At 42.6% G+C, this 21,754-nt stretch overlaps 1 protein-coding gene across 3 annotated transcripts in view; it reads left to right on the top strand.

The window, feature by feature from the left end:
* Positions 1 to 597: 597 nt before the first annotated feature.
* The window catches only part of adam19a (ADAM metallopeptidase domain 19a), a 106,064-nt gene continuing 84,907 nt past the window's right edge, over positions 598 to 21,754 (top strand). For 2 of the 3 annotated variants that reach the window (XM_072687590.1, XM_072687592.1), the window contains exons 1-2: positions 598 to 835; positions 14,595 to 14,677. In XM_072687590.1, coding sequence (XP_072543691.1) covers positions 709 to 835; positions 14,595 to 14,677 — 210 coding nt within the window. In that variant the 5' untranslated portion in view covers positions 598 to 708. The remainder of the gene's footprint in view (positions 836 to 14,594; positions 14,678 to 21,754) is intronic. The other variant, XM_072687591.1, reaches the window with a different exon arrangement.

Below are 21,754 nucleotides of genomic sequence, written 5' to 3' on the forward strand. Positions count from 1 at the left end.
TAAAGCTGCTTTGTGACAACACCAGTTATATATATATATATATATATATATATATATATATATATAGAGAGAGAGAGAGAGAGAGAGAGAGAGATCAATATATGTATTAAAAAGAAAAAAGGCCAAAAAGTTAAAAAGTTTGGTGCAAGACCCTTTATTCTAAAATGGGGGAGCCCACTCACTTCAAGACAATGTTACAAACTGTATCCTTAATAAAAGGATTAGCTGCTGTCAGTGGAAAGGCCTCTTCCTCGCCACACAGATTTTTAAGGGGATTTTCTTGCATTGAAAAGCCCAATAGTGTCTAAACCCACAGTCTATTAGTTTAACAGTACGTATACTGAAGCCTGAAAGATGAACGGCGAACCCGGGGCTGAAGGGGTTAACTGTGCCGGCGCGTGAGCGTATACTTTATATGGTCTCGTGCTGCTTCGTGCTCTCTTTCAAAACACCTCCATTCACTCCAGCACGTGCGCTCTGGAGCGCCTGGTCGAGGCTGGGCTGCCGCTAACAGGCTGCTCATTTCTGCGCGTTAGAGCCAAACGGCGAAGGGCTTTGTTTCTGTGAGGGGAGGGAGGGAGGGAGGGGAGCAGAGGCTTCGCTCCGGTTCTCCTGTTCTCACTCGCCGGGGGAAGAGAAGAAAAGGAGAGTAGAAGGGAGGAGAGGAGCGGAGAGGAGCGGAGCGGCAGACGGCGACCGGCCGCAGGGATGTACACCAAACACCGACAGAAACATGGACACAGCTCGCCGGAGACACACGCACGGATACTCTTCAGTCTCCTGCTGCTGAGCGGCTTGCTGGAGACGGGCAATGGAGAGCTAGGAGCTGAGAGAGGTGAGAAAAGGGGGCTTCAGCTGGAAAAGTTGCCCGGTTCAACATCGAGCGACCAGTTGCGCGCAACAGATGGAGAACTTTTGTACTGGGGGGGAGGCGAAGCTGTGTTGGTGCTCAGCAGCCTTTCAGAAAGTAAAGTAGAGGCTTGATGGCGTGTTTGTGGTTCTGTAGAGGCGGTGTGTGGTAATACCGTAAAAGGACGGATGGCGATGTACGAGGGAGGACGTGGGGGGACACGACCGTTAGCGTTGCCAAACTGCCCTCTTCTCTTCTCTGATGGCTTTAGCCCATATCCTAGCGGGGGGAGAAGGGGTATTGGTCAGTTTGCTGTTTCACAAGTCCAGCGTGGTCGATCGACGTTTATCAACAACAGTCGCAGCCCCCCTCTCCCCCCTCCCTCCCCTCTGAGACTTTTAAAAGTGAGGATCTGTCAGTCAGTGTAGCTGCGTGGTGCTGATTTCCACCTAAAGCAGCGGCTCTAGCCAGCTGTTCTCCCTCTCGATCTGCCGAGGTGTCTGCTGTGTGTGGGGACGCTGCACAGGGGAAACCCTGAGATTTGTCAGTGGACGAAGTTAAAAAATGACCCCTGACTACTCTACTGTAGTGGCTCATGACTGCTCTCTCCATTAGATGTGGAATGCCCTCACTTTCTGTGCGTAAAATGAGTTAGATGAGTCAGGTGTTAAGCTCAGGTATTGCTTTGTAATGCTGTAAATCATAAAACAAAAAAACAGGGGGAAACATGTTGTGAAGGAAGGGGAGCATCAATACTGGGTTTCCGGGCTGATACCAGCACACTGACATTTCTAATAAATGTAGAAATATAATTACAAAGATATTTTTGTGTTTGATCTTTTGTTTGTAAAGGGGCAGAAATGAGGCTTTGCTGTATTGCTGCTCCGCTGGGAGTGAATGGGTGCTTGTGGTATCCTGCGAATGACTGGGACCCTGTCCAGGGAGGGGGGTATAATCTGGCTGTGCACCCAGTGATTCTGGGTGTGCTTTGGACCCACCACCAGTTTTATTTTTTTTTTAAGTAGTTACCAGCAGTAGTTCCAGCACCCCTCTTCTAAATCATGCCATACTGCTAAGGTAATGTGGCAGCCCCATCCACTTCCTTGTAGCATTGTTCATAATTCTTTCTACCCTCTGCACCCTCGTAAACCGCCAGTGGCCACCTGACACGATGCAGCGAACTAAACTCGGTTTTACTACAGTTTTAACTTACCTGGCAAAAAGGCTCATCAATGCTATTAATAGCCTCCATCATTTCCTTCCTCAACCCGACAACCTCAAGCTCATCATTGAATAACCGGACCCAGTCCTCCATATCCTGATTTCCCCTGTATGTATCTAAGATCCATTTGTATGTCTCCATTCCACAATTCTGTCCGTGTTCTCCACATCGCAGAAATCACAGGGTCTTATTCGAGTGTCGTGAGAGATTGAGCTAATGACTGATCACATCATGCACATCAATGATCAATCACATCATTGAGCAGATGTTGCTCTCTGATTTTGTCTGTCCAGTCTGCCCATTGCCGATATAAGCAGCTAACTAACTGAGAGTGTCTGTTAGGTCCTCCTCTAGCTTTGATGACTGCCTCACAACACTTTAATGTATTTTTAATAAACATGGTTTCCCCCCAGTTGTACCCCATTTTTCCCCCCACAGGCCTCTTATAGAGGTTAGTCTTTTCTTCTTCACCTGAACGTCCTCACTCCTCAGCTCACTCCTCATGTGAGTGGTACAACTTCTTGCATTGTTTTGCTGGCACACCAAGGCATTTCTTTGTGGGTCTCCACCAAAAAAAGAAGAGACAGATGCCAACACATCCAACACAGCTGCTAAACATCAGAGTATGACATGTGTATCTGAGCAATTCCTTTTGACTGCCAGTTTAGACAGATAGACAGATTCTGCGTGGTTCAGTGGTGTGTGGGGAATGTGAGGTATTGCAGATGTGTGTGAGAAAATAATATGTGCAACACAAAAAAGCGTAATCATGTGAGAAGGAAGTGCTGTGTGTTACATAGGCTATTGTTTGTGTGGAAAGATTCAGTCCTGTTGTTCGTTCTGAGAGGCTGGGGGGTACCATAGCATGCTGAGCAGAGGAATTGTGGAGTGTGATGGCATTTGGAAGTACAGATCCCCAGTAGTGCTTCCTAGAGAAGCGCTAATTATTTTCTTCCTCTCATTTATCTGTAGGAAAGTGAGTTAAAAACCTTTAATGGCAAAAACAATTGTGAAACAGCATTTCGCAACTGTAAGGGTGATTACAGAAGGTTCAGCTGAAATGTTTTCATGGGAGACTTGTATGTATATTTTGTAGATATCAGCCTATTTTAGCACCAGTTTCTTGACTGAACATGTCACATTTGCTTCCAGGATTTTCCAGGATTTTCTAGAGATTTCTATGCTACTGGTTATCATACAGCTCCAAAGCAATAACTGATCCTCCTGATCCACTGTTTAACAGTTGACAAGGTGTTCTTTTCATCAAATGTTGCTCCTTATATTTGGCTGAAGGATTTCATGTTAACTTCTAGATAAGCCAGAGGCAATTTAGAAGCAAGTCCTGTGAAATCATTTTGCAGCACTTGTTTCTAAAATGCCTCTGGCTTATCTAGAAGTTGCTCTTCATACTTCACATGTCAGCGTTCGTGTTGAGCTCGCAGGTAAGCTTTCTTTCTGATAACACTTCCTTGCAGATCATGTTTAAGTAACACTGCACTTCTAAAAGGACAAGATTGTTGAAGAACCTTTGGAAGTTCTTCAGTTGAAAGCTTAAGGTGCTTTGAGGAACCACCAAGAAAAGGTTTTTAGAAGAAGAAGGTTCCTCCACGGAACGTGCTCCAAACGTTTCTCAACGATCTTATACAGTGTACCACCATTCCTGTGTCAGCTAATGCTAACCAAACACTAGAAGAATTTGACTCTCTAGATAGTTTGTCATAACTCACAGACAAAGACATCATTATGGTCAAAAGCCGATCCGCACCTAGAGCCCTTCAAGCTTCAAGTACGGCTCGGCTCGACCCGCCATCCCTCAAAATTTGTGGAAGACAAGCGTCCAGGCTTTTTTCTGTCCTGGCACCAAAGTGGTGGAACGAGCTTCCCCTGGGTGTCCGAACAGCAGAGTCGCTCGCTGTCTTCAAACATAGACTGAAGACCCACCTCTTCAGAGAGTACTTGGACGATTAGAGTACTATGGTCACCTTATTGTCTTGTGTTTAGTAATGTCTAAGCTTAGAGGTATCCTTTGATTTATTGGTAGATTTTTTGCAACGTCAAGACGAGCAATCCTGAACCATCGAGACGACAGGAACGCACTGCAACTCTAGCAAGACTCAAAGGATTTTACTCCAACATTGGAAATTTGCTTGAAGAATTGTTCGAACAGTCATTTGATGTGAGGCTGGCTGAAGCCTTCCTTGCAGGTCCTTTGCTGGTTATGCTTTGCTATTTGTTCTATTTGCCAGATTTAGTCTTGACTTAACTGTTATTTCTTAATGATGTTTCACACAGTGGAAACTACCCGCTTTATAAGTGAAAGGATTTCCAAACTTTTGCACATGCCACTTTGAGGCCTACTATTTTATTTTCTTCTTCTTTGTAGGTTAATCTAATATAAAGTAACTGTGTGAAAACTTTTGAATGGTCAAAGATCTGTCCAATCTGTTCTCTGATTCCCACATGTTCTTTCCCACTTAGTTCAGTACAAATGCGCCTCCAGCCTCCCGTATTCTGCACTGTACATGAGCCACCACTCGCCAGATTTGACCTGGGACTCTGGGATTTCAGTTCAAGTCCTGCTCTCGTTCTTGTCGGCGGACTTTTTAATGCATTTCTAACAAGGCTACAGATGTTATCCGGCTGTGCTTGTGGACAACATCTCCAAAGGCTTTTAAAGAGGGAGCCACTTTTTGCATACAGTTACCTTGCCTGCTTCGCCTTGCGAGTGATCACAGCAGCGCTCCGAATTACATAACCCATTAGGAGCTCTGCCTCCGCTGCCTATTCAGATCAGCCAGAGATTACAAGAATCGTATCTATGATAAAGTTGATAATGCGGTCATGCGTCATCGCGAAGGGGCTGTTTGATTTGCGCGAGAACTTGCTCTCAGGCTTGTTATGCAGCAGCATTTTTAGAGGTCTAATTCTCTGACTCATTCAACCCCAGCGCTCCCTGCATGCACACTCTGCTATTCTTGAGCAAGAAGGAATTTTAAAATGGGACAAGTGCTCTTGTCCATTGAGCTACAGAGCAGGACTATGCTGGACTACACACAGACACAAGCGCGCGCCATACTTAAACTAAGAGCGAGAAAGCCATTAGTGACCTGGTTTAAAATGAGCCAGAGACGTTTTCTTTTCTGTAGTCCATTGGCATCAGAACACATTCGTAAGAATAGCTCAGGTCCATTCCTTTCCTGTTTATGTAGAATATTTTCAAAGCATTACCGAGCCGAACGGAACAGTCAGGCTTTTTTAGCAGCTTTCCCACGGAGCCCACTGCTCCGCATTGCCGCTTCAGTTAGTTATGGTGCCATTACTCATTTATATGCCTTATGTTTATGCGATGAGAGGCAAGATAGATGACTTTTGGGGTTTCATCAGTATGTCTAAAAAGCCCCTAATTTCTGGAATGTTCCATTAGCCACTGGCCTATGGCGCTTTTGTCTCAAGATAATAGCTGAACATAAACCCTCTCAGATATTAGATATGGTGCACGTGCCTTTTGAGAGCTGTTAAGAGCAGTGTGGCCTGAGCGCTATCATAACAGTATTCTTTTTTATTTTGCGCCTAATCGTTTAGCATCCACTTCGTTAGGCCATTTGAAGCACTATGTGTTTTTATGAAGGTTCCATTTTCAAGCTTAGCTTTGCATAAACAATTTCACTCCATTTTTACAACCCTATGCATAGTGGATTTATTGCACACACTCACAACTGCACTCTATTTGAATAACTGCTTAATGCAGATGGACATGCAAACTATGCATTGTGATGTTGAACAGTATTTGGTTGCCACTGAAGGGGAATATTGAAACATGCCTGAGCCAGGCTGGATTATGTGCAAACTGGTAGGTGCACTTGTGCTGTAACTGTGGAAAAAAATGAAAACAGATAAATACACAGATAGAGAAAGGCAGTAAAAGAGGGTGCCGGCGAAAGCGTAGTGAGAGAAGAAGAGAGATGAAAGAGGGAAATTGGAAGAATTTAGGGTATTATTCGTTTGTGAAGGTGCCGGAACAGTGTTAGTGCGGTTTTGTGAGCTGTCAGTGTGGAGTCTGGTCCCTGGGGCGCTTTGAGATTGCACTCGCTTTAAACGGCGCCCTGGAAAGAGCGATAGAAACAGCTTCATTCAGGCCATCCTCTCGCGCTCCTGTAGCAAACCTCCATTCAAGGCCATCCTCTCGCATTCCTACACCAAACCTCATTCAAACCACTGTCTCACTCTGTTGGACCAAACCTCATTCCAACCAAACCACACAGCGTTAATGTTCAGTGCAGGCCTAGCACCGTACCACAGTCTCTGTCCTTTACCCTTAGATATCGACAGGTTACTTTTACAGTCGTACACCACGTGTACGTGCATCGGTACTGGAATGTCAGTTGTATTAAACCCAGTGTGCGGAAAGTAAATGTACTTCACCATTAGCTTGGCACTAACATGCCACAGAAAATCTCCTGTTATTCCACAGTTAGTTCCGTTTGCTCTGACCTTGCAATTCAATTGACCGAGAGGTATTCCATGAGTGCCAATAAAATGGCAATCTGACCGAACCTCTTTCAGTACCACTCAGTGCCTTATTCGGCTGTAACCTATCAATGACCATCAGCTCTTAAAAGTAGCAGACGAGCATAAAATTACGAGTAGCGAGCCCGGTACTCAAAAAAAAAAAAAAAAACTGCAACAAATAACACCTTGTCCTAACGACAAGTGACAGTGACAAAATCAAAACACCCCCATTATAAGCAATGAAGCTGTCCACACCAGCCGCAAAAGAATCGCATCGCACGGATGTTATATTTAGTCTATGACTAGCTCCTGACTGCTGCAGTTAAGTCAGTCACACTTCATGAAAAAACATGGAAAACATGAAGAACAAGAACACCAAAACGGAAGTAACCTATAAGGTAGAACACAGAGAGCTGTATGAGGCATTCTCTGTTTTTAATAAGGATAATAACTGAGAATATGCAGTCTTTAGGGCCATGCCTGAGTGCTGGAAGTTTCACTTAATAAATGCCTTCTGCCTTGTGGCTGCAACCACAGCGGACTAGTGCCAATATCTCATTCTATAGCACTACATCTTGGGTATTATTGCATATGAGCAGTGTGCATACGTACAGCATACAAAAAAGGCTTCTTACAACACATATGCTATTTAGTCACTCCCTACTAGTTAGGACACAATGCAACCTGTGCTGTGAGGGTGAAGGCTAGCATGTGCTTCCTCTGAGTCACATGAAGCCAGGCAGCTGTTTCCTATTCAGACAGGACAGTTGGACAGCTGAGCACGCATTGGAGGAGAACACAAACTGCCAAACTTTTACTAACTAGCTACTATCAGCAAACAGATGGCTAGCATCACACTGAGTGATGGGGGAGAGGGAGGGCCAACCTATCATCACAGAGAGAATGAGGTTAATTGTGCTGTCTGGGACTCCTGGTTGCGCTTGGCTGTGGCAACACTGAGAACGGAACCTGCAATATCGTAGTGCGTAGATAGCTGCACCACTCCAGAGTTCTGTTTCGTTGAACTGGCTACCTGATATGCATCCTCTGCTCAGTTAGCACAGCACAGATTGGGTGGGGGACGCGAAACGGGTAGCAACAAGCGTGCATGTTCTAGCCTACTGTAGGTAGCGACATATTAGTGCTAAGCATGTGTGCTGATTGTGATGCATCTAATATCCCATGATTAATGTAAGTACAGGGCAATGACTATACAAAATATGGACGCCGTGGTTCCAACCTAAATGATCAGAACTGGATTTATCAACTGCGTACTCAGTTTGTCCAGTAGGTGGAACGATTCAACAGTAAAAGTAAAGTTCATGTGTTTTATTTTTCCAGACCTGGGCTAGATAGTGTACGTTTGGTCAAGTGTGTGTAGTGTTTTTGAGCCTGGAAGCGGCCCAGAGAACCGATCTCTGGTCCTTCTAAATCGGTGGTCTGGGGTTTGCTTTAAGTGGACTCTGGTGCGGCCTGCCAGTGTGTGGAAGCTATCCACTTCCGGCGCCGAGTGTGAAGTTGTGTGATAGGTAAATTTTTTCATGTTTTTCAACGCTTATATGGCTTATATTTTCTATGAGACCGGCTTCTTGTTTGCAGGTAAAGTAGATCACATCAGACCACAGTTTCTTAAGGGGAAATAGAAATGTGCCAATATTAGCACAGCGACAACTAACATATTGGACACTGGAGATAGAAAGACAGATTAGAGGAGATACATGAGATGGAAATTGGGCTGTTTTGTCACAGAAACATACAGGGATGGGTGATGGGCAACGTAGCGATGAAGGAAACATGAATGCTGTAACCATATTCTGAGCTAGCGCACAATTTGTACATCATAAGAATGATTGAAAGATCGTCAATAACACAAATCTAAAATCTGTTCTACCATATCCAGTCATTAGTCCCTACAAATATAGTATATCATCATCATGCCATGCTTTTACTTTTTGACATAATTTGACCAAAGACCAAAATGTCTTTTTACATTAACTCCCATTGAAAGAAAAGATCATAGATCAGAGATTTGGAGGTTTTTGCATGGCAGCGCTAATATGTACCCGTACCACATTGCGACAGCCCAGAGTTTGCATTTTCATATTGCAGCCTTTTGCAATATCAGTATTGCACAGGCCAATATCCTGAAAATGAACAGATGCCACACAGCGCAGCACTAATTCTACCTCAGTTCCCCTGTACAAGCAAATGACTCCCTCAAGCTCCATAAACTGTTCGGATTGGGAAACAGTCTTTTTCTTGTGCAACAGGAAGGTGAGGTGGTTGTTCTGCAGACAGAAAGCTTAGCTTCTTTTTTTGTCGTTTTCTCAGAGAGAATGTTAAAAAGGAAGTCCTTGAAGAGCTGTTGATATGTGACTGTTAAAAGATCTTGAATTGCCTTCCCTCCCCTCTCTGTCTCCCCCCTTGTTGTTGAAGTAATGATGAAGGGATCTAAGAGGGAGTGGAACTCTAGAATCGCCTTATCCATTTATCTCATTGCTCTATAATGAAGTCTGTGTAGATGATCAATAGGTAATCATAACAGCACGGTTGCTTTTATATATTTAATGAGTTTTCACGGGAGAAATGAGAGTTCTGGCACCTTTGGAGCCTTTCATTTGATATGCTTGTCCATTTGTACTGACTGGCATACACGTGGAAATATATTTCACTAAAGTTGACACTAGTTCTTAGTGGAGTTTAGAAGAGGAAATGCTTCTTTCTGATTTGAGAAATAAAATGAAATGATTTCAGCTATAGATGAGCAATATGACATGTTATATGGCTGGGCGGTATGACCAAAAATATGTACTATGGTATTTTTTCAATGTGCTTTTTAGTTATATTTATTTATTTATTTATTTGACTGTGAATTTGACTGTTATATTGGTTACACATAAATAGAATTATATGTATTTTAAATTAGTACTGTCGGGTTTGCTTTGCACCATGAAAAGTAACAAATATGCATGAAACAGCTGTATAATGTCAACAATTTTTATTTTAATATTTAAGTATTAAAATGGCTGTTGATCAGTCACAATTCCCTTGGCTCTACCATAAAAAAGTCGTACAACAGTTTATGACAGTAAAGCCAACTTTACTCTAAAAAATGACTTATTGACTTCTTTTAAAAATAGAAACCTATTAGAAAGGCTTTGTATGCCAGCAGTAACTTATATTTCTACTAAGACACATATTTAACAACTAACCTGCATATCAAATATTTTTATTGTGCAAAACAGACCTAAACAATAACTATTAACATTTGAACACTGATCTTTTGAAAGGAAATAATTTATAATAAATAATTACAATAATGTTACCCCTGAACACTCCAAGGCTTTTTACACACTAAGCTGTATTACTCAGTAACTACAGGGACTTCTGTACAAACTGGGAAGGTTATTAATTGGTAATAGAAGTTTGTAATAACACTTGCTGGCATTTTAAGCGGTTAAAGTGAAGTTTGACCCCAGAAAGCTTGAGTTTCGCAACATTATTGTAACATGTTTAGAACGTGTTTGCCATCTCTGTAGAGTTTTGTGTGTGTGCTTGCCTGCTAACTCGACCTCTCTTCTCTTACACTAGCACTGAGTTAGCATGTTTAGCCAGTGTAGATATGGCAGCTAAAGTGTGATTTTGGGTAGCCAGTCTGGACTGTTTGTTTATCTGCATCAGAACAAGAGCCAGCAGCATCACTTAGCGTTTAAGACATCCTGAGCTTTTTGGCTTTACATAAAAATATATATATATAAATAAATAAATAAATTATATATATATATATATATATATATATACACATAATATATGATATTTATATAATAAACTATATAAATATAATATATTAAATTTATATTAATACATTTACTCCACTATTTAACAGTGGAGCAGATATCTGACTGGCTCATCTACACTGAACCACCCTACTACCTATCAAGAGATGACTGTCACATTCCAATGCCCTACTAACTCTAGCTGTGTATAGTTTTTTTGATCAGCAATTGGCAGGTCAGATTGCTACTGATTACCCGATATGCATCCTCTGCTCAGTCTGCTCAGGATGCGAAACAGGTAGCAACAAGCCTGCATGTTCTAGCCTACTGTTGGTAGCAACGTATTGGTGCTAAGCATTTGTGCTGATTGTGATGCATCTAAATTACGTGTGCTATATTTCGCATTGTGCTTTATTACCGTTGCATAACAGTAACGCAGACCATAAGGACAGATTTTAACCAGTAAACCGAATAAACTGGCATATCGCCCAGCACTACATGTTGTTATTTTTTTTTTTTATTGGTACTGTGATGCAATAAACTTTCCTGAGTGTTTTATATCATAGCTACTCGCAAATCCGTAATCACAGCTGGTTAAAGGCTACATCTAAACTAAACTCCTGTGAAAGCAAAAGTAGCTCAACTACACAATTAACAAGGATCACACATACCGTTACAGTTAGTAAGAGATATTTCATTCAGATGCAAACATGATGAATGAATGAACTTTCTGCAGAGCACAGCGTTCCATATAAATAAGGCTGAGTCAAATGAAGTCAAACGGCTGTTGTTTTTCTACATGTATATATTTCGAAACAGTTGACATGGACACCTCACATCCCGTCAAAAAAACACTTTGTCTTCCTCAGGAAGCTTTAACAGGCCGCTGAAACCCACAGACACTTCTACAGAATTTCCACAGGAGCTCCATCGAAAGCATCCTAACCCAACTGCGTAACAGTGTGGTATGCCAGCTGCACGGCCGGCGAGCAAAAGGGGCTGCATGCCACGGTGAAGGCGGCACAGTGCATTGTTGGAACAGGGCTCCCAAACTTGGACTTTTAATTATGCTAGCTGACTGAGGAAGAAGGCCAGCAGCATCATCAAAGACATCACACACCCCGGTTGCTCCTTGTTTGAACCTCTGCCGTCAAGCAAACGGTTCAGGACAATAAGATCCCACATCAGTAGACTGAGGGACAGCTTCTTTCCCAGAGCTGTGGCCTCCATCATAGCCCTCCCAGCCCAACTAAAGACCTGAATACAAGGAGGACCATGAGCACACACACATGCATCAAGGACCATGCATACACACACACATACACACTCAAGAAGGACTACAACACATTACATATCATTTCAGCAGTCTCTGTACTGCCTTTGAGATGCCTGTAGGAGAGATGTAATGTGAAGTTTCATTGTACCTGACATAAACATTTTATTTAACTTCTGCTGTTCTGCACATTTTAATGGGTCGATGTAGACTGGTCAGCCATACCATTAAAACCATTGACATGAACTTAAGTGAGTAATGTTGGTTATATACTCCACCAATGGTTCAGATGACACTAGTGAAACGTCGTGGCATGGACGATAAATGCTCCACAGTGGCGCATTGATTGCTCTGTACCACTTACCAGAATTGTTGGCCTCAGTGGCCTGTGTGGCACCATTTTTATGCCATTATGAGGCACTCAAAGTCAATTCTGGGTACACCTTCAGTACCACGGCTCTAGAATATCTCTCAAGGTTAGCGGTTTGAGAGATGCTACCACCCTTTGCAAACATATACAGTCATATCAGAATATTATGACCACCCCTGTCAGTTGTAGCAAAGTGAAAAATGATCGTCATTGGCAAAGGATGCGATCTGAATGTCCAAAAGAGCATGATAATAGGGTACAGAGCGAAGGGTAGTAGCATCTCGGAAACCCTTACTTTTGTGGTTATGTTCTAGAGCCGCCAAAGTGAAGGTGTACCCTTCGAGCCACTGATGCCAGAGGGGAACGCCAACTTCGGTGAATGCTACAGAGCACTGTGGAGCAGTTAACCTTTACAAGGAACACCTTCCGTCACCTAATACAGTCCATGCCACGACGTCTTGCTAGTTCCATCAGAGCCAAGGCTAGTCATAATATTCTGATATGACGCTGTATATATATGGCATAAAATGGCACCTGTCAAGGGGTGGGGTGCATTACACAGCAAATGAACAGTCAGTGCTTGAAGTGGATGACTTGGAACCTGCTAAAATAGGCAAATGTAAGAAACTGAGCAAATAACAAGTGCCGATTTGTGATGGCTAGACTGGGTCAGAGCATCTCTAAGCCAGGAGGTATTTTTGGGGTGTTTGCAGTGTACAGTTTAGTACCTACCAAAAGTGCTCCAAGGAAGGACAATCGATGAACTGACAACAGGCTCATGGGCACCCAGTGCTGATTGTTGCACATGCAGAGTAAATGCAAGCAAAAGCATCTGGTCCAATCCCACAGGAGAGCTACTGGAGGAGCTACTGGCTTCATGACTCGACTCGAAGTCAGAGCTGTTTTGGAGGCACGAGGAGGACATAGACAGTTTTAGGCATGTCGTTTTAATATTATGTTTGGTTTGGTAGTACAGACAGAGAAAACTGTGTGTGTGGGATAGCTAGAATTTTCTTTTGCTATATTGGAAGACAAAGACACACACAGAGAGAGAGAGAGAGAGAGAGAGAGAGAGAGAGAGAGAGAGAGAGAGAATAATCATCTTTCTCACTGACGTAGGATCTCTGAATTTCACCCAAGCCATATAATCGAAAATCCTGGTCAGAGGAGCGAGACCCCTTTAGAGAATCCCAGAGGAAAGTGGTGCACAATTGAACGCCCAAGGGACTGTGGATATGTCAACCAGAGAAAGGTCATTCTTTCAGTCTGTCTCTGTTTGGCTAGCGGTTAACCCCACTCCTGCTTTGGCCAAAATGTCCCTGTCTTTCTCACTGTCTCGCTCTCTTTCTCACACTCTTTCAGTCTTTCTCTCACTCTCTCTGTCTCTCTCTCTCTGTTTGATGATGGTGCAATGCCATGTGTTAGCTCATGGCGAATGCTTCACTTAAACCCATTATGGTTTGCTAAATAGTTTTCTCAGCGGAGGTCAGATACTGTGATGACGGACTCTGTGTGCGTGTGTGTGTGTGTGTGCAGTATTTTTGGGCAAGCAACAGGTCGCACTATGACCTACCGCTGTGGCATGGCTACAGGGTTTTTATGGTGTGTACTGCTGAAATGAAAGAAGAGATGTGTAGCATCAGAAGAATAAGAAGATGAAAAGAACCTAAAGAGAATGTGGATCTGTGAGAGACTCTCACACTCCCCCCTCTCTCCGATCAATTCCATCGCTTCCTTTTTAGTCGCCGAGGTATTTCATCAACTCGGGCCATAAATGGATATTGCGAGGACGGTAATGATCTTATTTTTCCACATTTGTGCTTGGTGACAGCCCTGGGTGAAGAGCTGTTATGGACAGATAAGCCCGAGTTCAAGCAGGGAGGGGGAACGCTTATGTGTTTCTCTTGGCAGTACGAGTCGCCCATTAAACATGGCTGTCACAGGGAGACAGAGAAAGAGCGGGAGAGAAAGAGATTTCTTGGCCCGTGGTAACCTGAACTCACCTTCATCTTCTAAAGAAATCTTTGAGCAGTTATTGATATTCAGAACGCCTTGCAAAGAATACCTGATTACGAACTGTTACTGTTGTTGGAGTCCCCTGGTTCGGATGTTCAGCCTCAGCGTCTTCAGCTCAAGCCCAGACATGTTTAAAGACCCCCAAAGAGGAGAGTTATGATCTATGGAACGATTCATGTTGTTGAATATCCCCCCTAATTGCCCATGATTAATGGAAAGCAAAAGTTTGACCCATTGACCACAATTAAATTTCACTCCGGAGCTGATGAGTCTAATAGCCAGTCTAAGCCAATTAGGCATTGTAGTGAGCAATATGGATGAGCCTGACCTTAGTATGTGGTGATTTCCATAAAAATGGGTTGTATTAACCTAAAGTATTCCCATATGCTGCATAACATGGTTTCTGCGCACAGACAGATAGATCTGTGATCTTTTTTTTTACAATGATATTATGACAGATAGGTTGAAAACCTCCCGATGCATTTGAAAACATGCAAATGGTAATACATGTATTTAAATGCAAATTGAATTTCTGTAGTCTTTCTGTCCGCGAAGTCATGTGTGTGACTTTGTTTCAGCAGGGAAGGACCGGGGGCAAAGAGCGAAGGCCCACTGGCTGACGCACAGAACGGTACAAAAAGATAAAGGAGCACCTATGCAGGTAAGGATTACACTCTTGATCAGTCAAGCAGCTATTGTTTAATTAAAGGGTCCATATTACGTACAACTGAATTTTCCCTCACTGTATAAAATCAAAGAGTTTAATGCAGTGTGAAAAGGCTGTTAAGAAAACCCCCCATTCATCTCCAGTTTAAACAAAAAAAAAAGTCTCTATATGATAATTAAGCTGCACAGACAGCCCATTTGAATGGATTGTTTTTGTGATGTGACAAAAAACAACAGATATATCGCTGCTGTCCAATGAAAAGCATGTATCTCCATTTTTGTCATTTTTCTTCATGAGTCGAACTCTGGAGCTGCTTTGTAAATGAATGGACCAATAGAAATGCTCTAAATGACTTGGAACAGACTCTTATTTTACATTGACTTCCTTTCTAAGTTAAGAACCCTTTTGCCTTCTCCTATAAAGTCACTATTTTGGAGTTACATGTTTTTCATTGGACAGCAATGTTATATCCACATCTTACAGCAGTTAGGCTTGTCCATTTATGTGTAAGTTACAAGCCGTGTTTCAGCCTGGACTGCTTTCTGAATAAGGCACATTATAGCACAGCCAATCTGAACAAAGTCCTAAAGGCACAGAAACTCAAACTGCCTGTTTAATTCTGAGGCAAAAAGAGCTTGAAGAGTGTAAAAATGGCCATGTAAGTAAAGGAATGAGTGTTTCATTCATTGATCAAAAATGAAAATAACATGAGGAGATATTTTTCATTGTTACTTTTGCATTTACTTTTGCACATAATAAAATTGCAGACGTTTTCACATTAAACTTCCCTATTTTGAATCTTTAAGCTTGTTACGGAAATCAGGAGTATGAACCTAGTTCTTCATTCATTTTGCGAGCGTGAATGCAGCAGTTGCTTTTCTGCAAAAGCTTGTTTCTTGTTCTGCTCTCGTTTTCTCTCTCCTCAGAATTGAACACATATATCTCTTCTGCTTCTGTTCAGCCTTTTTTTAATAGAAAAACAGATGTGATTACTGTTTCCTGTGAGAAATGGGCTTCCTGCACACAGTCAAATTTGTAGGCCAGCTAACTTGTTTCAAGGCAGGAGATGGCTAAGACAGTCTGCACACACATATATGCAACACATGCAGTGGCATGCAAACGTTTGAAAATTTCATGAACTGAGCTCCAAAATGCAAAAATGTTTGTTATCTTTAGTTTGCTATGGCTTGTTGACTATTGTTGTTAAGTAAGGCCATTTTGACTGTTCTTCTGTTCTACTGTGCAGTGACACCTGCACAAAAATGCCCTAATGGGGGAGTTACCAGAACCATTATACACCATTCCTGCATTCCCACCGCAAGATTTAACTCCAGAAATTCTAAAAGGAACAACAAAACAAACCTAAATAATTTGGGGAAGTTTTGTGATTAGAACAGGAATAGGGTGGATTGATCAGGCTTGCACATTCTGAAAGCAAACATCTCTCTGTCTCTAAAAACACTGATGTCCTGTACAGCAGAATAATGATTCTTAACACACGTCACAAAATCTATGGACTGTCTCAAGAGGTGCAAACTGAAGATTTTGCCATGGCCCTCAAAGTCCACTGACCTAAACATGATAAAAGAATCTGTTAGAAGACTTAATAGCAGTGCATGCGGGACCAAGAATGGCTCAAGAATTTCACAGTACTAGAAGCCTTTTTTAAGCATTTACAGGGGGCTCTCAGTGGCCCATTGAACTAAGGCGCTGTCACCATGCAGGGTGCCCAAACATGAGTTTTTCTTATTTTATTTTAAGGAATAAAAAAGTAAGCAAACACTTGGTCTGTCATCAGAGCCCTTTCTCACTTATTAACATATCCACCAGCATAGATCGGGTGACCTTCGCACACGTCTGACCTACTCTACATGATGCGAAGCTCCAAACAGACTAGAAATGTCAGACTATACAAAGACCATGAATGACAAAACGGAGCACTTTTTAACACGCATCTTCATTACTTGCACAGAACAGATGACGTTCATATGGGACATCTGAACGTATGGATGCCATTCAGCAATGAATTCTACATGTGGGCGTTCATGTACATATGTGTATGGCAGTGCTGGGATGTATTAAAGAGACAGGGTGGTTTGGTGCACCACTTTGTGTGGTCAGCATGGCCTTTTTACCCCAGCTCTGTAACTTGTAGCACCTGTGACCCAGATGTTGATGGAACCAATGTGTGCTGGTGTGGAGGTTTATTGAAGTAAACATGAAAGGCTGTGGATCTGCTGCTCCATTCGTTACGGGGCTGCTTAATGAATCGTACAAAGCAAGGGTAAAGCAGGATTTGGCATCGGAAATGAATAACATCATATGTAACATTTTTTTTTCCTTTTTATTTCTAGCATTTATAGTTCCCAATAGTAGGTGGATTTAATTAGCTTCATTTACGTAGGCGCCAAGGGCAAAGATTCCCAGGATTCAAAGGCAGCAGTACTTCATTGGACAAAGAGTCTTTTTGCTCAATTCCAGTTTATTTCTCAGATCTGATCTACTTGATGGTGCTTTGATAACTCGCATTAAAGGGGCACTAGAATGTCAAACTGTGTTTACCTTGGCATACCTGAATAATTAGTTTGGTACATGGAAATGACAAATTTCCTCTGTCGTCCTTCAAAAGAAAATCTGGCATAACCTAAACATCCCCCAAGCATGGGTTCGAGTTCTTCTACTGCGTACACTGACACAGGAGAAGTGACGCCACCAGACCCGGTTCACGTGACAACTCTTATTCCCGTAACTAGTAACGGGTCTGGTGGGGATGTGCTGCTCTCCAGTATTAACAGCATCATCATATTCTCTGGAAGTCGCTGTTGTGTTTTATTGTTTTGCCAGCTTTGGGGCTAGGTTTATGTACATTTTGAGGGTGTATATATGAGCCCTAAGGCTGTCCTGAAAGCCACTGGATCCTCAGAATTACAATGTTGAGCTTACACTGTTTCCTGTTGCCCTGGCATCATAAGACTGGCTACCTCAACAGAATACCTCTAGCTAATTACTGTCTATTTACCCATCTGTTCCTAACTCCACCTAGCACTAGCAATACTCCCCACGCTAGGAGGGTAAGGGCTTAATACATCTCCTCTAACATATATACAAAGGCAGCCACTGCCTCTTTTCGAACATTGTTGGGCAGTCAACACGCTCAGAGGAAGTCGCAGGGTCCAGACATATTAGTTGTTGAGTTTTGTGTAACACCATTTTAATGCGAGCAGTATTCGCTTGCTTGTAGCATCGAACTGTAGTTTGATTAGCTAATGGCCTCAGAATTCAGAGCATCCGGTGGTGCTTGGAAGAAAAACGTGCACAGTGCACATAAAAGCTATTGTGCTTGGAGCATGCTTGTTTACCACAGAGCGAAATGGCAGCGATTTTCAAAAATCTCATTCATTTCTCTCATATTGAGATTCAGAGCTCTTAGTAAGGTAAAGTATATAGCATTGATAACTTTTGGGACTGTGTTAGGAAATGCATGGATAGAAAAACAACCACTGTACGAGTCTGTGAAGAGCAGTGAAAATAAGTGTAGGAAAATATGAGTGTGAGACAGTCTTCAAGGCCAGAGGAGAGCTGACAAAATGCTGAAAGACACTCAGAAAGGTACATTTATGTTTCATTTGATTTCTGGCGTATATCAGTGGCAAAAAAAAGCAACAGTTGTACAGTTCTTTTGAACTGCCAAGCTATGGAAAGGCTGTGATTTGAAAATATCAGCCTTTACCTTCGCACAGCTTTGAAAAAAATCATATCTGTGTCACGTTAAGGCAAAAAAAATTGGATTTGTGCCACTTTAGGCCTTTATGTGAATGCAGCCAGATCCACACAATGTCCAATTCATTGGTTGAAATGGACGTAAATATGACTGCATGCAAGGGCTAGTTTCCCAGACAGGGATTTAACATAGTTTTGGACAGTGCTGCGATTCCCAGCTGGAATTCTGTTCAGTCTAGGCTTAGGAGATATGGTCCTAAATGTAGAAGCAATGGAGCTGTAATGTAAAATCAGAGGGCTGTAGCAGGCACTGTACTCGGCATACTCAGTGAAGGAATCAGAAAGCCAGTCTGAGTTGTTTGAATAGCCATGCGTTTTTGCAGCTGCTTCGACCGGCTGGAAAAATATTGAGCGCAGGCCACACCTACCTGTGAGTGTGCTGGGTTCGGACTGAGGCCACCCAGCACTACTGCTCACAGGAAGTCACAGGAACATCTGTTGTGTGCACTGCACTGGCATGGCAACTGCCCCGTCACCCGGATGCTTCCTTTTGTGAAGATTTTGTCACTGCAAATATGGTTCTTTTCCGAGAAGTCGTAGAATGTTCTGAATGCTAATTAGCATGAAGCCCAGGCACAGCACCGCTCTAGATAATTCATGTTGTCAGTTTTGTCCAAAAAAGGCAATGTTTTTTTCTACTTTGCTAATAATAGCAATAGTCAGTCATAAGTATTAGCCACATTTCTTTAAATTGCACTCTCTCTCTCTCTCTCCCTCTGTCTGTCTCTCTCTCTCTCTCTCTCCCTCTGTCTGTCTGTCTCTCACTCTTGATCAGACTTGCAGCCTTTTCCTCTCTCTCTCTCTCTCTGTCTCTCTCTCTTTCTGTCTGTATTACTCTTTTTATGTCTTTCCATCCCTCCCTCCCTCCCTCTCTCTCTCTCTCTCTCTCTCTCTCTCTCTCTCTCTCTCTCTCTGTCTCTCTGTCTCTCTTTCTCTCTTTCTGTCTGTCTCTCTCTCTCTCTCTCTCTCTCTCTCTCTCTCTCTTTCTTTCTGTCTGTATTACTCTTTTTGTGTCTTTCTCTCTCTCTCTCTCTCTCTCTCTCTCTCTCTCTCTCTGTCTCTCTGTCTGTATTACTCTTTTTATGTCTTTCCCCCCCCCCTCTCTCTCTCTCTCTCTCTCTCTGTCTCTCTCCCTCTCTCTCTCCCTCTCTCTTCCCCCCTCTCTCTCTCTCTCTCTCTCTGTCTCTCTGTCCCTCTTTCTCTCTTTCTGTCTGTCTCGCTCCCTCTCTCTCTCTCTCCCCCTCTCTCTCTCTTTCTTTCTCTTTCTGTCTGTATTACTCTTTTTGTGTCTCTCTCTCTCTCTCTCTATCTCTCTCTCTCTCTCTCTCTCTCTCTCTCTCTCTCTCTGTCTCTCTTTCTGTCTGTATTACTCTTTTTATGTCTTTCCCTCCCTCCCTCTCTCTCTCTCTCTCTCTCTCTGTCTCTCTCCCTCTCTCTCTCCCTCTCTCTTCCCCCCTCTCTCTCTCTCTCTCTCTCTCTCTCTGTCTCTCTCTGTCTCTCTCCCTCTCTCTCTCCCTCTCTCTTCCCCTCTCTCTCACTCTCTCTCTCTCTCTCTCTCTCTCTCTCTCTCTCTGTCTCTCTCTGTCTCTCTCCCTCTCTCTTCCCCTCTCTCTCACTCTCTCTCTCTCTCTCTCTCTCTCTCTCTCTCTCTCTCTCTCTCTCTTTCTCTCTCTGTCTGTCTCTCGCTACCTCTCGCTACCTCTCTCTCACAAGATCACTTCACAATTGGCCTCTCACACACACACATGCACATACACACACATATCATGAGAGATTTTGGCCTCTTGACTGGACTTGTTGCTGTTCTGCTGATGAGGTAATGAGTCACGGAGATGTTTGGAGTGGAACTGAATGTGTGTCATGCGGATGTAATTTTACTCACACACACTTGTGCGCGCACGCACACACACACACACATACTAGCATGCTCCTCCCTGAGAATAGGGGCCAGGGAGCAGGCTGTCTGCCAGACTACTCAGAAACAGAAAACCGTTAGAGACTCGGAGAGAAAGAAGTGGCCTCCTGCTTGCTGCTTGCCTTCTTTCCAGTGTGCACTGGGATTAGAGCTCCAGTTTTCACTTTCCAAAACTCTCCCATCTTCAAACTCCCCTCCCTTACTGCCGTTTATTTACTGTACAAAAATATCATTGTGCAATTGACGATCGCTTGCTCTGAGAGAATATCAGCAGATTCTGATTATGCACTCATGCTGTTTGTGACATACAGGCTGATTATCTTGTGGTTTTTCATTTACTCATTAGAGGTTAGAATGTTGTAGTCAGGGCCTTCAAGTACGCCTGAGTTGTAGAACCATGGCACTTTCTATGTGTGAGGGTGTGAGGGCGTTAATTACCTCTAAAATCATTGAACTGTGTTAATGAACATTAACCCTCTGGAGTCTACGAACGTGCTGGCACGTCAAATTTAATGTTTCTTGGTGTTTCTATTAATATATTTAAAAACAGTACAGAAATACAGAATCTGACAAATCTGTAGAGCCCACCCTTTCCACTGCACCTTATTGCCAGATCGTACATGTCTCACAATCCGAATTTACGAGGCAGAGACAGGTTGAGATACTCTTGAGTCTCTGTATCAAACTGGCAGATTCATGTGTCTGTCATCTGCCTTACATTTGTATGTGGTGGATCTGTGTGTCTGTCTATGGTTTTGTGTGAAACTTTTTCAGGTCAGGGTATCTGTTCACACAGGGCTCTAGGTTATATTGGGTCTCATAGAAAGAGCTGAGATTGTTCTGAACATTTTGATATAGAACGTGGGTTTTATTTTAGATGCAAGTGCATTTAAAGGTAAATTTAAAACATTTAAAAAAAATTAGGAAAATAATTTAAAAAAATATATATAGTAATATTGTAAGTAATGTAGAGTAATACATAAACATTTAGTCACAGTCACAAAAAGCAGAAAGGGTTTTATTGTAAACACCTTTTACATAATATTATTTTTCTATTATTTAGATAAACAGAATAAAATATAGTTGCCTTTAGGACTGTGTTTTGGCAGGAACCTAGCGATACGATATGTATCACGATACAGAGTTTACTGTAATATACTGTGATACTGTAAGCAGGACAATATATTGTGATGTTTCTAAATAAGATTTTAGAAAAACGTGTATAACGTTCATAGCATAAAAACACGGCACATTTGACATGAGAAATGAGTATGAGAAAAGTAGCAGTGGGATCTGAGGCCAGAGTACCACACTGCTATCTAGTGTTCTGGGTTTAAACGCAAAGCAGAATGAACCACTGTCTGACACCAATTTTT

The sequence above is a fragment of the Salminus brasiliensis genome, chromosome 9 (genome assembly GCF_030463535.1).
Source record: "Salminus brasiliensis chromosome 9, fSalBra1.hap2, whole genome shotgun sequence".
NCBI classification, from domain to species: Eukaryota; Metazoa; Chordata; class Actinopteri; order Characiformes; family Bryconidae; genus Salminus; species Salminus brasiliensis.